This window comes from Opisthorchis viverrini (assembly GCF_000715545.1).
Source record: "Opisthorchis viverrini unplaced genomic scaffold opera_v5_37, whole genome shotgun sequence".
NCBI classification, from domain to species: domain Eukaryota; kingdom Metazoa; phylum Platyhelminthes; class Trematoda; order Opisthorchiida; family Opisthorchiidae; genus Opisthorchis; species Opisthorchis viverrini.
In genome coordinates, this window is record NW_008751693.1 from 24,652 (window position 1) to 39,976 (window position 15,325).

The 15,325-nt window shown below is 44.7% G+C and overlaps 1 protein-coding gene across 1 annotated transcript in view; it reads right to left on the reverse strand.

Moving 5' to 3' along the window:
• Positions 1–14,363: 14,363 nt before the first annotated feature.
• The window catches only part of T265_02814 (hypothetical protein), a gene marked incomplete at both ends in the record, with an annotated part of 29,576 nt that continues 28,614 nt past the window's right edge, over positions 14,364–15,325 (reverse strand). The window contains one exon of the mRNA XM_009167158.1: positions 14,364–14,812. Within this exon, the coding sequence (XP_009165422.1) occupies positions 14,364–14,812 (449 nt within the window). The remainder of the gene's footprint in view (positions 14,813–15,325) is intronic.

Below are 15,325 nucleotides of genomic sequence, written 5' to 3' on the forward strand. Positions count from 1 at the left end.
ATACCTAGACTTTGACGGGGCAGTAGAGATTCCCAGGGTTGGTTTCAAACCACAAAGCTTCCGGTGAATAGTTTCGCACCTTAACCACTGAGACAGTTTGAGCTTATGTGGGCAGTGTTTTGCATGATGAATATATCGCGACGGCTTGAATCGGCAAAACCAGCAGGCATAATTACCCCACCCACCAAACAGCGTTCGGTTTCGATCTGCCGCTTTCCCTCCAGTTGAAGAGACGAATTCAGTATCCATCGTGACTGATGTGAATAGCCATACGGCTGTACCAAACAGGTTGTCGTCACATCGATACGCAGATAAGTTTAATGACATTTTTGCGAATCCGGGCAGCTCATTCTGAGAGGAAAGGTGAAATAGAGATAAACGGACCTGGTCGTTGACTAGTTCGCTGAGCTGGGCATTTTGGTTGCAAACGTTTCATCACCAATCGAGTTGATATCATCAGTGCGTAGTTGTGCATAGCGCTACGCACAACTACACACAGCTCAGCGAACAAGCCAACGACCATCTACGCCACCTGAGCTACCGACATTCTCCTCTATATAAACGGAACTAATTCATGGGTTTATATTTGTGATGTACTACTCATAAGGTTGCTGAAAATCCGTCGACAGCCCACGACCGGTCTCGTCCCTTTTGAGGCTCATCAGGTAGGTGAAGTCCCCAGGTTTCCGTCAACCTTATGTTCTACTTGAAACCAAACTGCACGAAATTAGCGAGTAACACTGATTTGCAAACTAATTTCGGATCCAGTGTATCCAGTGCATCCAGTGTATCCACGGCGATTGTGAGGTGTGCTTATTCAATATCCAGTTCGACATCGCTACTAAAGCCTACCCCAGTTTTGTGTTGAGTGGAATTAGCCAGCGCCATAAATGTTATTTAATGATACACAAATAGTAGGCAGAAAAGTGGTGGTCACCACCCTTTATTATGCGAACTGGTTTCAATAGGTTTTCTCATATGATGCTCGTCAAAAAATCAAATGTAATTTACCCGGACTCCAACAATTCGTCCGAAACGTTGCATCAGCGTTACAATGTACCTACCTGAAAACTTTCTCTATTTTGAGTGAATAATGGGCTTCTGAAAGATCCATTTTTGTTACGAGTTGTTATGCCTGTATTTTCATGTCAAGTAAATAAACAACAAATCCCATTTCTGTAAATCCTTGGATCGCAGGACGATAAATCTGCGTGTACGGCAAACAAGTGAAAAGCTAGGCCGTTCTAGACGTACTCTGGTGGGATTTTGCCGTCAGATATATGTACGACAAGCTTAGGAATAGTTCGCTCTGTTCCACCGTACTGCCAACAGAGCCAGTAAAAAAGTATTTGAGGATACTGTTGTTTCTTCAATCAACCGGCACCTGGCGTATATCAAGTTCTCATAGATTTGCTACGTATCCTTGCAGTTACAACTCAGATGATACATAATACTATAAAATCATGTCTCGCAGCGCGTCACTACTTACTTTGGCTTTGAATTGCCAAGATATTCAGTTGCATGTGATTACGAATGGCTTTAATTCTGTGGAGGTGAAACGGCTAGTATAAATAACCGCATCTTACTTGGAGATCAGGTGACTAATATAACCACACAAAGTATTCCGGCAGATCGGGCCACCGGAAAGAATGCCCATGATACCAGTGTCAGATAGTTACATTACCTGGAATCGATATCGAAGTGACCGTACATCTGAGTGTTCAGAGCCGTGAGGTCCGAAACCCTCTGGGGTTTCGTGAGGTACGCATTGCTGATTATTCTTAATGAGAAGCATACAGATATACAATGCTTTTTTATGTTTCTTTATAGACTGAATTCACCTACTGGGTAAAATATCCATCAAAATAAAGTCTACCGCTTCACAACTTGTGCCTTCGCTGTAAATGTTCCCTAATTTTTTTAGCATTGTCCGCATTCAGAACCGATAGAACCCTGGGTGCTTATTCGTATCGAATTTGTACGCCTCGATAGTACACACTTTTATCTTATATTGATTGATGTGGCATCAAAATGACTCAATTTTCTCACGTTGTCTGATCTCAATAAATACCTTTTATTCGCTGAGGCACAGCTGCACAGTTTGATGTTTCAAAATGTATGGGTCAGGAGCTGTCAGAAAGTCACCATTTTTTCTCAGTCACTCTTTTGAACACAACTGCTGTCACTCTATTAGCGACATTCTCACAACGAAGCTCAGTTTACCTCACTCAAATTTTCACACTTCTGTATCAAGTCGGTACTCTGGTATATCATCCTAGGTCACATGGTCAAGCTGAACGTTCCACGGGTGCTTTTAACCCAGCTCCTCAACAGATTTAGGGAAAGGGATCATTAAAGTACATTGGACATCTTTGTCGCACTATTCCAAAGAAATTAGCTTCTTATTAGCAGCAATAGGTAGGAATATTCTTTAGTAGATTCTCCAGAACAATATTAAACGTCATGACACCACAACATCCACCTGCCAACAAAAGAACCGGAGAGATCCTGTTACTAGTCGCAATTTCACACCGTACCCAATTCACTAACATTGATAAGTGTCTTTTACTACGTGCAGCACCTCAGTTACCTTCCGACACCGCGTTACGGTCGTGACCGTTTGCTACGGTTAATCGGTTGAATCCTATCCCACTCGGTATTCTTCCATGAGACCTAATAGGGAAGTTCTTGTCACTGCCTTAACATTTTTATTAAACCGGACAAAAGTAGGTATTCGAAACCGTTGACAGAACATTGGTTGACTGTCTGGAGAGCTACCTCAACCGTGATTTCAAACCACCAACTTACTAGATATGCCCCGAGCGCTTTTTACACCTCCATTCGGGCGGTGCATGAACTGAACCCCAACTACGGGTTTCTAGCGGTTGCAGACACCAGTCACTCCCCGGCACCTACCGAGTTAGACCGCCATTCAAAGACTCCAGGTAGGACATCCTTAGCTAATACTCTTTTTGGGTCTAGACAGCCTGAAGATATCTTCCCCTCTGGTTAAAATGATATTCAACATAAATGTTGCAAGACCGGAGTTTCGGAACACCAGATGACCGCAATCACTTTGAATCACTGTCGTTATTGCCGCTAACAAAGTTTCTGTACATAACACCGCAAAAAAACATTTGCCACTCGAAAGTCTCCCGAATTTCTGAACCCATGGGTTCACCTTCGCCTCGCATACACGCCGAGAAATTGAACAGTAGGTAGATTGGACCCGGTTTGTGAAAGGCCGGGGTTGGTGGTCTTTTAGCTGTAAAAGTCCCGTCCATACGATTCTAGTTTGGCCATAAATCTGAATTCCTCGACAGCAAATGGTTATGAAGCTTGCTGTCTACTTTGTCCGGGTGATTCAACGACTTCAGTATTGGGTTTGGTGGGTGTTGGAATGGCTCTCAGCGAATGTGTTAAAACCGTGAATATTGATCAGCAGTAAGATGTGTCCGGTAAAACTGATAGGATTCTGTAACGCAAATCTCAACAGGTTCTGAAAGCACGTTTTGTGGCGAACTTGACTTACGTTCCTAACGAGTGTAGCCCCGATGCACTCAAGATCGGTTCCTTCTTTCACTTACATGACCTGCTTGAGTGTGCTCCGGCGACCAACAGTGATAGCAGATCTAAGCACAGTTATTGGTCGTCCGGACTCAAATAGACGTCGTTTTGGTTGGTGACATGGTGGAAGTAGGGGTGAAAACGATGACGATCTTCCATGCTTGTGTGTGACGCACTGCTTGTTCACGCACCCTAAGCGTCAAGGTCACCTGTCATCCACCATCCACCACTCAATAGAGGACAGATGGGCCACACTCGAATGCCCCTAGGGTGGAACAAAAACGCCCCTGACAGGAATGCGCCCCGGTGCACCACTGACAGGGGTGTGGGTATGTAGCCGTGACACAAGTCAGTTGGCCAATCAACCAATCGGGTGAGAGGGAACATTAAACAACTTGTCCAATCAGCAATGGATACACACCAGGGCTAACCGACAGACCGGTGGACGAAGCACACCGAGACGTCTATGACGTGAATGTACATGCAGCACTGCGGCTCAACCGTGTGTGTGCCTGATAGTGCTGACTGCCTAAACTTGAGTAGGCGCATTTTTTCTAGACGGAGAAAACTGACAAGTTTGCTCAAAGCTCATCGGCAGCCCGCGACCGGTTTCACCCGTCTTGGGATAATCAGGTAGGCGCAGTTTCCGTCAACCTTGTGTTCTAAGTGAACCGAAGGTGCAGGTAGGGTTTCCCGTTTAATCCCGCAATCCAGTCAAGTTGTCTGAACGGTCGGGAATCGGGTTAGCAGGCGATCAGTGGCCTGTGCGGGCAGTGGACAGGCCTTCATCAGCCATTTGAGTCTGAGGGGGAGAGTTTTGTCCAAATGAGCGCCAAGCTATTGTATGCAGCTTTACGTAAAATGGAGTAAGTTTGAAATGTGGGGTCCATGAGTAAGAGGTTTTAACTGGTGCTGAGTCATTTCACCCGTGGATAATCAGGTAGGCGCAGTTTCCGTCAACCTTGTGTTCTAAGTGAACCGAAGGTGCAGGTAGGGTTTCCCGTTTAATCCCGCAATCCAGTCAAGTTGTCTGAACGGTCGGGAATCGGGTTAGCAGGCGATCAGTGGCCTGTGCGGGCAGTGGACAGGCCTTCATCAGCCATTTGAGTCTGAGGGGGAGAGTTTTGTCCAAATGAGCGCCAAGCTATTGTATGCAGCTTTACGTAAAATGGAGTAAGTTTGAAATGTGGGGTCCATGAGTAAGAGGTTTTAACTGGTGCTGAGTCAGAGTCAGTGTTACCGAGATGACTTAGCTTTATTGCGCGGAAAATTCGTCGTTTCCGTAACCACTGCATCTCAAAACCCCTAACTGTGCATAAACATGAAGATTTTTGTCATATAACCAAACAAAATGAATGCAATGTGATTAACGTAGAAGCCATTCTTTCAGACATCGCCATGATCCTTTCGACATGACTCATTAGATTAGTTTCAAATTATGACAGTGTCGTCACCGGTACGAAGGCGCTGAAACGCTGACCGGTTGTATACAGTGTTGATGGGTGCCTCTTCTAACGTATTCTTTTTGGGCGATAGAACTTCCATTAAATACAGCCCGCTAGCTCGTCGAACGTCGTACGCATGCAGTGAGCAACTGCTCGATCCGGCTGACCAACGTTCAAACAGTTTTGGACATCCAAATCTGATCAGTCCGACTTGTGTGTGCACGAATACCTATGGTCAAATGTTGAAAAACTAATTGCAATTCTTGGTACATACGAGGAGCGTTTGCTGAAAAAGTGGACTGCGCCAGCATGTGTGTGGTTATTTTAAAGTCGGTATTGCACTTAATTGTATTACAGCAGAAGCCCCACTAAGATCTTTGGTGACCTTCGTATCGGCCCACTGTGTATCAGTGATGTTATTTCGTAGGATTTTGTGATATTCCAAATGTCACTTATCGGGGAAAGTATGTGCATGACATCAGATTGCGTTTCAGATGGGGCCCCACGGCTATGCCTGCTTCGTATATGTTTTAGAGAATCAGACGGGAACATGTAACGAAGTGCTCACATGCTGAACACCGTGAGATTATTTGGAGACTGCTTCGTAATGTTTTAGAGAATCAGACGGGAACATGTAACGAAGTGCTCACATGCTGAACACCGTGAGATTATTTGGAGAGTGGTCCAACGTACCTTGGGAAGGGAGAAGCTGGGATTTCAAATCCCCGCCTGTAATTGTAACAACAATTTCAGAGCGGCAGATGCAATCGAAATAACCAATATGATGATGGTTTAGAGACTGTTAGGTCTTCTGGGGATCAGTATATGTTTCGTAAGACAGATGATTCCATCCCTTCAGCAACTTTTATTGGAAACTCGCTATATAGTTTTAGTCAGTTTGTCAATGTTCGCTACTTACGAAAAATTAGATTGATCGCCAACACGGCGGTATAGTCAGTCGCACTTTCCATTTACGGCTACAACATGGCTACGGTCTGGCACTCTGATTTCACGCTGGTGAGCTGGAGTATCGCAGAGATGATGAGAGTGTCTTCAACGTGAGGACATAAATTCGCAAGTAAAATGACGATGTAGGTAACGCAGTCATTCTGTTAGCAGATCGGTGGTCGTATGTAGAACTAAGTACAAAGATATGATCAAATGAAACAGGACTAATGTATGGCCACTGCTACGGTCCACGTCTCCAGTAATCCACTAGGGGATTTGTTGTGGTCGATAACTGGGAAATCATTTCGTTGTGGGTCCTCGCATATTTTGAGTCAAACTCAGAATCGATCCACTTAATGCAGATCACACTTGTGCTGTCGTGTAACTTCTGCCGTAGAATCCACTCAATCATGAAGCACAGTTCCCAAGGTTATCAGAATCGCACCGAACCAGAGTGCTGAAAGCACCGGAAGTAATGTATTGGAGATCGGGGACTATATTCATCCAGTTCTTTCGCATGGTGTGGCTCGAGTCAGAAATCAATCCGATGAACGATGATCACATGATTCTACGATGATGATTTGCTGACCAAGAGTCTGTTAATAAATTACAAGGCCAATGAACTGATTTCTCCATCCTAATTGTCAGTTGGTTTCAGATCCCCATTTTCACAATTTATCCCACCAATGCACATATTTATCGGATTCAACTAACTACCAGTGAAAATAACTCACTTGTAGGTTGAAATCGCAAAACCTTTAGTTTTACGATGAGAAAAAAGATATTAGTAAGCACGATGCAACCGAATGTAATATTATTAGCATCCTAACGGGCACATCCTACGAGCGACACAGGCGCCAACTGGCGTCATTCCCAGCTCCAGTCCTACCAAATACGGAATGGCGAGAAAACAGTGCGACAGGGTGTTACCACGTTATTACGATTAGTTGGTTCCTATGTTTTCAAAACGCTTTGTGTGAAATCGACGAAAGTAGTTTCAATCTTGCATGCAGTCATGTGCGCGTGTGTGCACTCGAATGTGTTGTGTAGTTTCATCCCTGTATATGCCTACGCATTCTGTGGACAACTTAGAGTCGCACAAAATACTGCACGTTTCACATCCGGACACTGGGATTCAGGTGTAAGATTCTGATGTTATTACTACACAGAATAAGACAACAAACTGGACTGGGATCCTATTGTAATACTCACTTGTTCTCGCGTCATTTCACAGTAATGTTGAAAGTGTTCCGTCTCGCTCGAGGAGGCATCAAAACAGCTAGGAGGGAGTGTTGGTGCTACAGCGCATTCGAATGTCCCATGAAAAACTAACTAAATATGCAAATGAATGCATTTCGCGAATCGCACCCAGTACAGCACAATGCTGGTGGAACAAAAGGCCCAGTAACTGCACCTACCCGATTACATCAAACAAGAGCAAAACCAGTCGTGGATTGTCTGAAGTTATTCAGCAATCCTGCAGGTAGTGTCCCTCGATGAGCTATGCTGCCTTATCTTCGAATATCGTACCAGATTAAACATCAATTGGCTTTTGTTCAGCGTATTCAGTTGAAGAATACCATAAACGACAGATTCAGCTGGAATTCAGTTCAGTTCCCCATGAAAAACCAAACTGATGTGTAAGTGAGGGTATTTCACGAGAATTTACAATGCTTCGTGACATTCTTGTGGTTATTTTTTTACTGCACGGCTGTTATCGTGTGGAAGATGGGCTTACATTTGAAGTCAGAAGCGTTTACAAAACCATACGCATATCTGCTTAAATATCATCCATTTTACTAAGACAGCAAAAATTGACATTTTCCTGGGTACATTTTTGGTAACTCAAGCATAGCGTAATTTCAGGTCAATCACATTCTGGTAGAATGAATCGCGAAAGAGATTAAAGCTCAGGTGAACAACACAGGTCCAATGAAACACGTCAGTGTACGAGGAAGCCGAAAGTTGTTGTATCACAGCTGTACGTTTCTAGCGCAATTTCTGTCTGGTACTCATGTCAGTTGGCAAAACGCACACAAGACACGTGTGGTAAGTGTACCACTGAATGTATGATCCCCTTCAGCAGCTTCTGGCGTATGGACGTATCCAGCACAGAAGTTATTTCAGCCAACCCAGTACCTCATGAATCTCCAATAGTTGTTGGACGCCCACTGTCCCTTTCTTGAACAGATTTTGCCACCAAGCCAACTGGTTTCGCCACAGCCCCATGCACGAAGAACAAATGTAAGAAACAGATTCAGTGCTGTCTGGTTGGCTCATCATTCGAGGTAACATTCACCAGTGAAAGTAATAGGTTGTCAAGATGATTGTCACATTTAGACCTTGGACATCGTGTCTCATGTTCCGTCAAACGACCAACCTTGTCACCATCACTGACTGTCTCTACGTTTTAGTGTTTTTTCTCGGTTCCGGGATGATTTTTGGAGAAAGCAGCTAGTTTGACCTGTCCGTCTTGCCCACATCTGCGTGAGTAGTGTTGGTGAAAGCTGGAGTTTCTCATCGCTTCCTACTGGATTAGTGCATGCAGTAATCACTGCATATACGCACACGCTTGGCTTATGTAGTTTATTTTTGAAGAGCATTGTCACAGACATGAAAAGTGAATGCAAGCGATGAATGCGAAAGGGTTACAGGAGAATATGAGGTAAAAGAGAGAAGCATCTCATTCGAAGTCATGTCACAAACAGTTCCACTCAGATAAGATGAATCCCAACGTATGTAGGTATTTTTGGTATGAAAACAAAGGTGTAAAGACCAATAACCCAGGAAAGGATAAGCAATGATGAACGCTCTTAAAGGCGCGACAAGCGCTAGCACAGTCAAGATTCGCACATCAGGCACGAAGTGTCCGTCATTCTGGGTCTGGTGTGAGATTAAGTGGCAAAAATGTACATTCAACGCCATGTGCCACGCACAAAATTGTCGTAAGTACGCAGAGAGCCCACAATAGCAAGCAAACACAAGTCACTAACTGTGACCTTAGGAAGTCCCAGTCCAATAACAGCCTTAGTGGATTGAGGAAAGCAGATCCCTCGATAAGAGATGATCATCGGCTGGTGGACCAAAAAGTTGACATTAGATTAGTTTCAAATTATGACAGTGTCGTCACCGGTACGAAGGCGCTGAAACGCTGACCGGTTGTATACAGTGTTGATGGGTGCCTCTTCTAACGTATTCTTTTTGGGCGATAGAACTTCCATTAAATACAGCCCGCTAGCTCGTCGAACGTCGTACGCATGCAGTGAGCAACTGCCTGATCCGGCTGACCAACGTTCAAACAGTTTTGGACATCCAAATCTGATCAGTCCGACTTGTGTGTGCACGAATACCTATGGTCAAATATTGAAAAACTAATTGCAATTCTTGGTACATACGAGGAGCGTTTGCTGAAAAAGTGGACTGCGCCAGCATGTGTGTGGTTATTTTAAAGTCGGTATTGCACTTAATTGTATTACAGCAGAAGCCCCACTAAGATCTTTGGTGACCTTCGTATCGGCCCACTGTGTATCAGTGATGTTATTTCGTAGGATTTTGTGATATTCCAAATGTCACTTATCGGGGAAAGTATGTGCATGACATCAGATTACGTTTCAGATGGGGCCCCACGGCTATGCCTGCTTTGTATATGTTTTAGAGAATCAGACGGGAACATGTAACGAAGTGCTCACATGCTGAACACCGTGAGATTATTTGGAGCCTCGACAAGAGTGGTCCACAGTACCTTGGGAAGGGAGAAGCTGGGATTTCAAATCCCCGCCTGTAATTGTAACAACAATTTCAGAGCGGCAGATGCAATCGAAATAACCAATATGATGATGGTTTAGAGACTGTTAGGTCTTCTGGGGATCAGTATATGTTTCGTAAGACAGATGATTCCATCCCTTCAGCAACTTTTATTGGAAACTCGCTATATAGTTTTAGTCAGTTTGTCAATGTTCGCTACTTACGAAAAATTAGATTGATCGCCAACACGGCGGTATAGTCAATCGCACTTTCCATTTACGGCTACAACATGGCTACGGTCTGGCACTCTGATTTCACGCTGGTGAGCTGGAGTATCGCAGAGATGATGAGAGTGTCTTCAACGTGAGGACATAAATTCGCAAGTAAAATGACGATGTAGGTAACGCAGTCATTCTGTTAGCAGATCGGTGGTCGTACGTAGAACTAAGTACAAAGATATGATCAAATGAAACAGGACTAATGTATGGCCACTGCTACGGTCCACGTCTCCAGTAATCCACTAGGGGATTTGTTGTGGTCGATAACTGGGAAATCATTTCGTTGTGGGTCCTCGCATATTTTGAGTCAAACTCAGAATCGATCCACTTAATGCAGATCACACTTATGCTGTCGTGTAACTTCTGTCGTGGAATCCACTCAGAGGGGATGGAATCATAAAGCACAGTTCCCAAGGTTATCGGAGTCGCACCGAACCAAAGTGCTGAAAGCACCGGAAGTAATGTATTGGAGATCGGGGACTATATTCATCCAGTTCTTTCGCATGGTGTGGCTCGAGTCAGAAATCAATCCGATGAACGATGATCACATGATTCTACGATGATGATTTGCTGACCAAGAGTCTGTTAATAAATTACAAGGCCAATGAACTGATTTCTCCATCCTAATTGTCAGTTGGTTTCAGATCCCCATTTTCACAATTTATCCCACCAATGCACATATTTATCGGATTCAACTAACTACCAGTGAAAATAACTCACTTGTAGGTTGAAATCGCAAAACCTTTAGTTTTACGATGAGAAAAAAGATATTAGTAAGCACGATGCAACCGAATGTAATATTATTAGCATCCTAACGGGCACATCCTACGAGCGACACAGGCGCCAACTGGCGTCATTCCCAGCTCCAGTCCTACCAAATACGGAATGGCGAGAAAACAGTGCGACAGGGTGTTACCACGTTATTACGATTAGTTGGTTCCTATGTTTTCAAAACGCTTTGTGTGAAATCGACGAAAGTAGTTTCAATCTTGCATGCAGTCATGTGCGCGTGTGTGCACTCGAATGTGTTGTGTAGTTTCATCCCTGTATATGCCTACGCATTCTGTGGACAACTTAGAGTCGCACAAAATACTGCACGTTTCACATCCGGACACTGGGATTCAGGTGTAAGATTCTGATGTTATTACTACACAGAATAAGACAACAAACTGGACTGGGATCCTATTGTAATACTCACTTGTTCTCGCGTCATTTCACAGTAATGTTGAAAGTGTTCCGTCTCGCTCGAGGAGGCATCAAAACAGCTAGGAGGGAGTGTTGGTGCTACAGCGCATTCGAATGTCCCATGAAAAACTAACTAAATATGCAAATGAATGCATTTCGCGAATCGCACCCAGTACAGCACAATGCTGGTGGAACAAAAGGCCCAGTAACTGCACCTACCCGATTACATCAAACAAGAGCAAAACCAGTCGTGGATTGTCTGAAGTTATTCAGCAATCCTGCAGGTAGTGTCCCTCGATGAGCTATGCTGCCTTATCTTCGAATATCGTACCAGATTAAACATCAATTGGCTTTTGTTCAGCGTATTCAGTTGAAGAATACCATAAACGACAGATTCAGCTGGAATTCAGTTCAGTTCCCCATGAAAAACCAAACTGATGTGTAAGTGAGGGTATTTCACGAGAATTTACAATGCTTCGTGACATTCTTGTGGTTATTTTTTTACTGCACGGCTGTTATCGTGTGGAAGATGGGCTTACATTTGAAGTCAGAAGCGTTTACAAAACCATACGCATATCTGCTTAAATATCATCCATTTTACTAAGACAGCAAAAATTGACATTTTCCTGGGTACATTTTTGGTAACTCAAGCATAGCGTAATTTCAGGTCAATCACATTCTGGTAGAATGAATCGCGAAAGAGATTAAAGCTCAGGTGAACAACACAGGTCCAATGAAACACGTCAGTGTACGAGGAAGCCGAAAGTTGTTGTATCACAGCTGTACGTTTCTAGCGCAATTTCTGTCTGGTACTCATGTCAGTTGGCAAAACGCACACAAGACACGTGTGGTAAGTGTACCACTGAATGTATGATCCCCTTCAGCAGCTTCTGGCGTATGGACGTATCCAGCACAGAAGTTATTTCAGCCAACCCAGTACCTCATGAATCTCCAATAGTTGTTGGACGCCCACTGTCCCTTTCTTGAACAGATTTTGCCACCAAGCCAACTGGTTTCGCCACAGCCCCATGCACGAAGAACAAATGTAAGAAACAGATTCAGTGCTGTCTGGTTGGCTCATCATTCGAGGTAACATTCACCAGTGAAAGTAATAGGTTGTCAAGATGATTGTCACATTTAGACCTTGGACATCGTGTCTCATGTTCCGTCAAACGACCAACCTTGTCACCATCACTGACTGTCTCTACGTTTTAGTGTTTTTTTCGGTTCCGGGATGATTTTTGGAGAAAGCAGCTAGTTTGACCTGTCCGTCTTGCCCACATCTGCGTGAGTAGTGTTGGTGAAAGCTGGAGTTTCTCATCGCTTCCTACTGGATTAGTGCATGCAGTAATCACTGCATATACGCACACGCTTGGCTTATGTAGTTTATTTTTGAAGAGCATTGTCACAGACATGAAAAGTGAATGCAAGCGATGAATGCGAAAGGGTTACAGGAGAATATGAGGTAAAAGAGAGAAGCATCTCATTCGAAGTCATGTCACAAACAGTTCCACTCAGATAAGATGAATCCCAACGTATGTAGGTATTTTTGGTATGAAAACAAAGGTGTAAAGACCAATAACCCAGGAAAGGATAAGCAATGATGAACGCTCTTAAAGGCGCGACAAGCGCTAGCACAGTCAAGATTCGCACATCAGGCACGAAGTGTCCGTCATTCTGGGTCTGGTGTGAGATTAAGTGGCAAAAATGTACATTCAACGCCATGTGCCACGCACAAAATTGTCGTAAGTACGCAGAGAGCCCACAATAGCAAGCAAACACAAGTCACTAACTGTGACCTTAGGAAGTCCCAGTCCAATAACAGCCTTAGTGGATTGAGGAAAGCAGATCCCTCGATAAGAGATGATCATCGGCTGGTGGACCAAAAAGTTGACATCACAACCGATTGCATGTAGGGCTGAGATTATGGCGAGAAAATACTCATCAGCACCATACTTCTGCTTCTTCTCGTTCCACACAGTCACTCCGCGCCCATCCGAGACTATACTGACGTCTATTGCAGGTTCACGGCAATCTCGAACAGCGATTAGGCCAGGTTTGATGAAGGACATCGAAGTAGGTGCTCTCAACTCCTCGAAGACGGTGTATCCCAGTCGACGGAGACGTTTTGCGAGTTCCCTTGCAACCCAATTTTTACGAGCACATCTAGCATCATGCGTGATCCAGCAGGATTGCAAAATATGCACCAAGCTCTCCTGTTGACCACAGTTTCCACGACATAAGATCGTCTGGTCACCGTGACAATGCCAAGCGCTTCTAACTTTCGTCCTGAGCAGGTTGCATCGGAGCTGGATACCGCGGATAAATATCCGCTAAAACACTCATTTTGGAAATACGAGCTATCGATTCGAGAGAGGTGGGGTGACCAACTCTCGTAAACCGCGACCGTCAACGCTGTTGTCCAGACTATCACCCAAAGCACCAGCTCTTCCTTGGTGTTTACGCATGCACCATGGACTCGGATCGGAAGGCTGAGATCCCGAACAATTTTGCGAAATGCGGAATCGTTGACCACAGTGCGTAGTACTCGGCACTGTGCAGAATGTAGCTTTTCCATACGCGTTCTCCGGTGCATCGGGATTGTTGCATTCAGACTTGGGATACCAAGTCCCCCATGTTGTTTACCGGCGTGAATGAAGCTGGTCGGTAGCTAGCCACGAATATATTGCCTGATGTAGTTATCCAATCCTTTGAGACTGTTCCGGTGAACTTGGCAGAGCACGAGCGAATATGCCAGCCTTGGTATCAGGTATTTCCTCGTGATATCCATTCTTTAATACAGCTTCAACGGGGCACGCGTCACTTCTTCGAACAGTTTGAGCAGGTGCTGTCGGTGGTTGAAGACCCCTTTCCCTTGGAGGTAAAGGGAATGCCTAAATATGTCACAGTGTCTGTCGGACCCAGAGGAGTGATTAGTTCGTCGGCGAAGCGATATAGTTCGACTGAGACTGCTGTTGCCCGATGTTTCCTGTCCCCACAAATAACCATCACTTTCATCTTTCGGTCGTTTATTTTCATTTCAGCTCTTCCCAACTCGACCGCGGCAGCTTCAAGCATCACTTTAAGTCGCGCCTGACTTTCTGCACACACAACCCAGGCGTCAGCGAAGGCAAAACCATCTACTAAGATGTCATGGAACTGGTGTTCCAGTTGCGGCATCGACAATCCAAGAACCTCATCCATTGCCATAATGAATAATAATGGGGAGTGGATAACCTTGCCTCACACATCTGTGGCAGTGAACCTCGGAACTGGGGAAAACTGCTACAGCATTCTCATAGGACTGTGCGACGTATCGAACTAGAGGTGATGGTGCTCCAAAGGCCTCCGCAGATCTGACGATTGTGTCATGTGAAACCGAATCAAACGCTTTCGAGATATCATCAAACGCCAAGCTGAGGTTAGAAGCAGTCACTGAAGAGTGACGAAGCAGGGCATGTAACAGCAATGTAGCTTCAAAAACAACCGTCTCGATGTAGAAATGCAAACTGGAGTGGGAGTAGTTGCAAACACTTTCATTGTCGTGAACTCGATGGTGGGCTATCATGTCGGCTTTCGACTTGCAGCCCTTGCAACATTCCTCACACGTGAGTCCTACGGATCTTTCTTGTGTACTGGTTGGAACTGGTGAGGAGGCGCCAGAAGATTAACAGTGTACAATGTCGAAAGTAATCAGCACATTGAGGCCAAACAGGGTGTTTAGCCCTATCTGGAGTTGCTGAACTCTTAGCTCACCCAGACTGACGTCCAGGCTGCCCAGTTGGCACCACGAGGAGGTGGTTCATCTCGCCGGAATGGTGCATCCTTGGTGAGGATGAGCCCAGCGTCAGTCCTACGATTTCAAATGACTGTGAGGGCTATTGTTTGGGTGACTTGCACTGCATCACGTCCATAGACTACACAGACTACACTGCATGAATCATTCAATAATCTCATGTTTCAGCGGTCCTCCGGACTACTTTAACAACCCTGCACACCGTCGCAAGTCTCAAGGAATTCATCACCCCTCTCTTTAGGTCATCACTTTTCAATATCATCGCATCACGCTTTAAAGATAATGCCACTAGCTTTTTTGTGTGAATAGGAGGTACACTGTCTTACCTTTGGTTAGTATTGGTTATTCTTCTCTTGTTATAA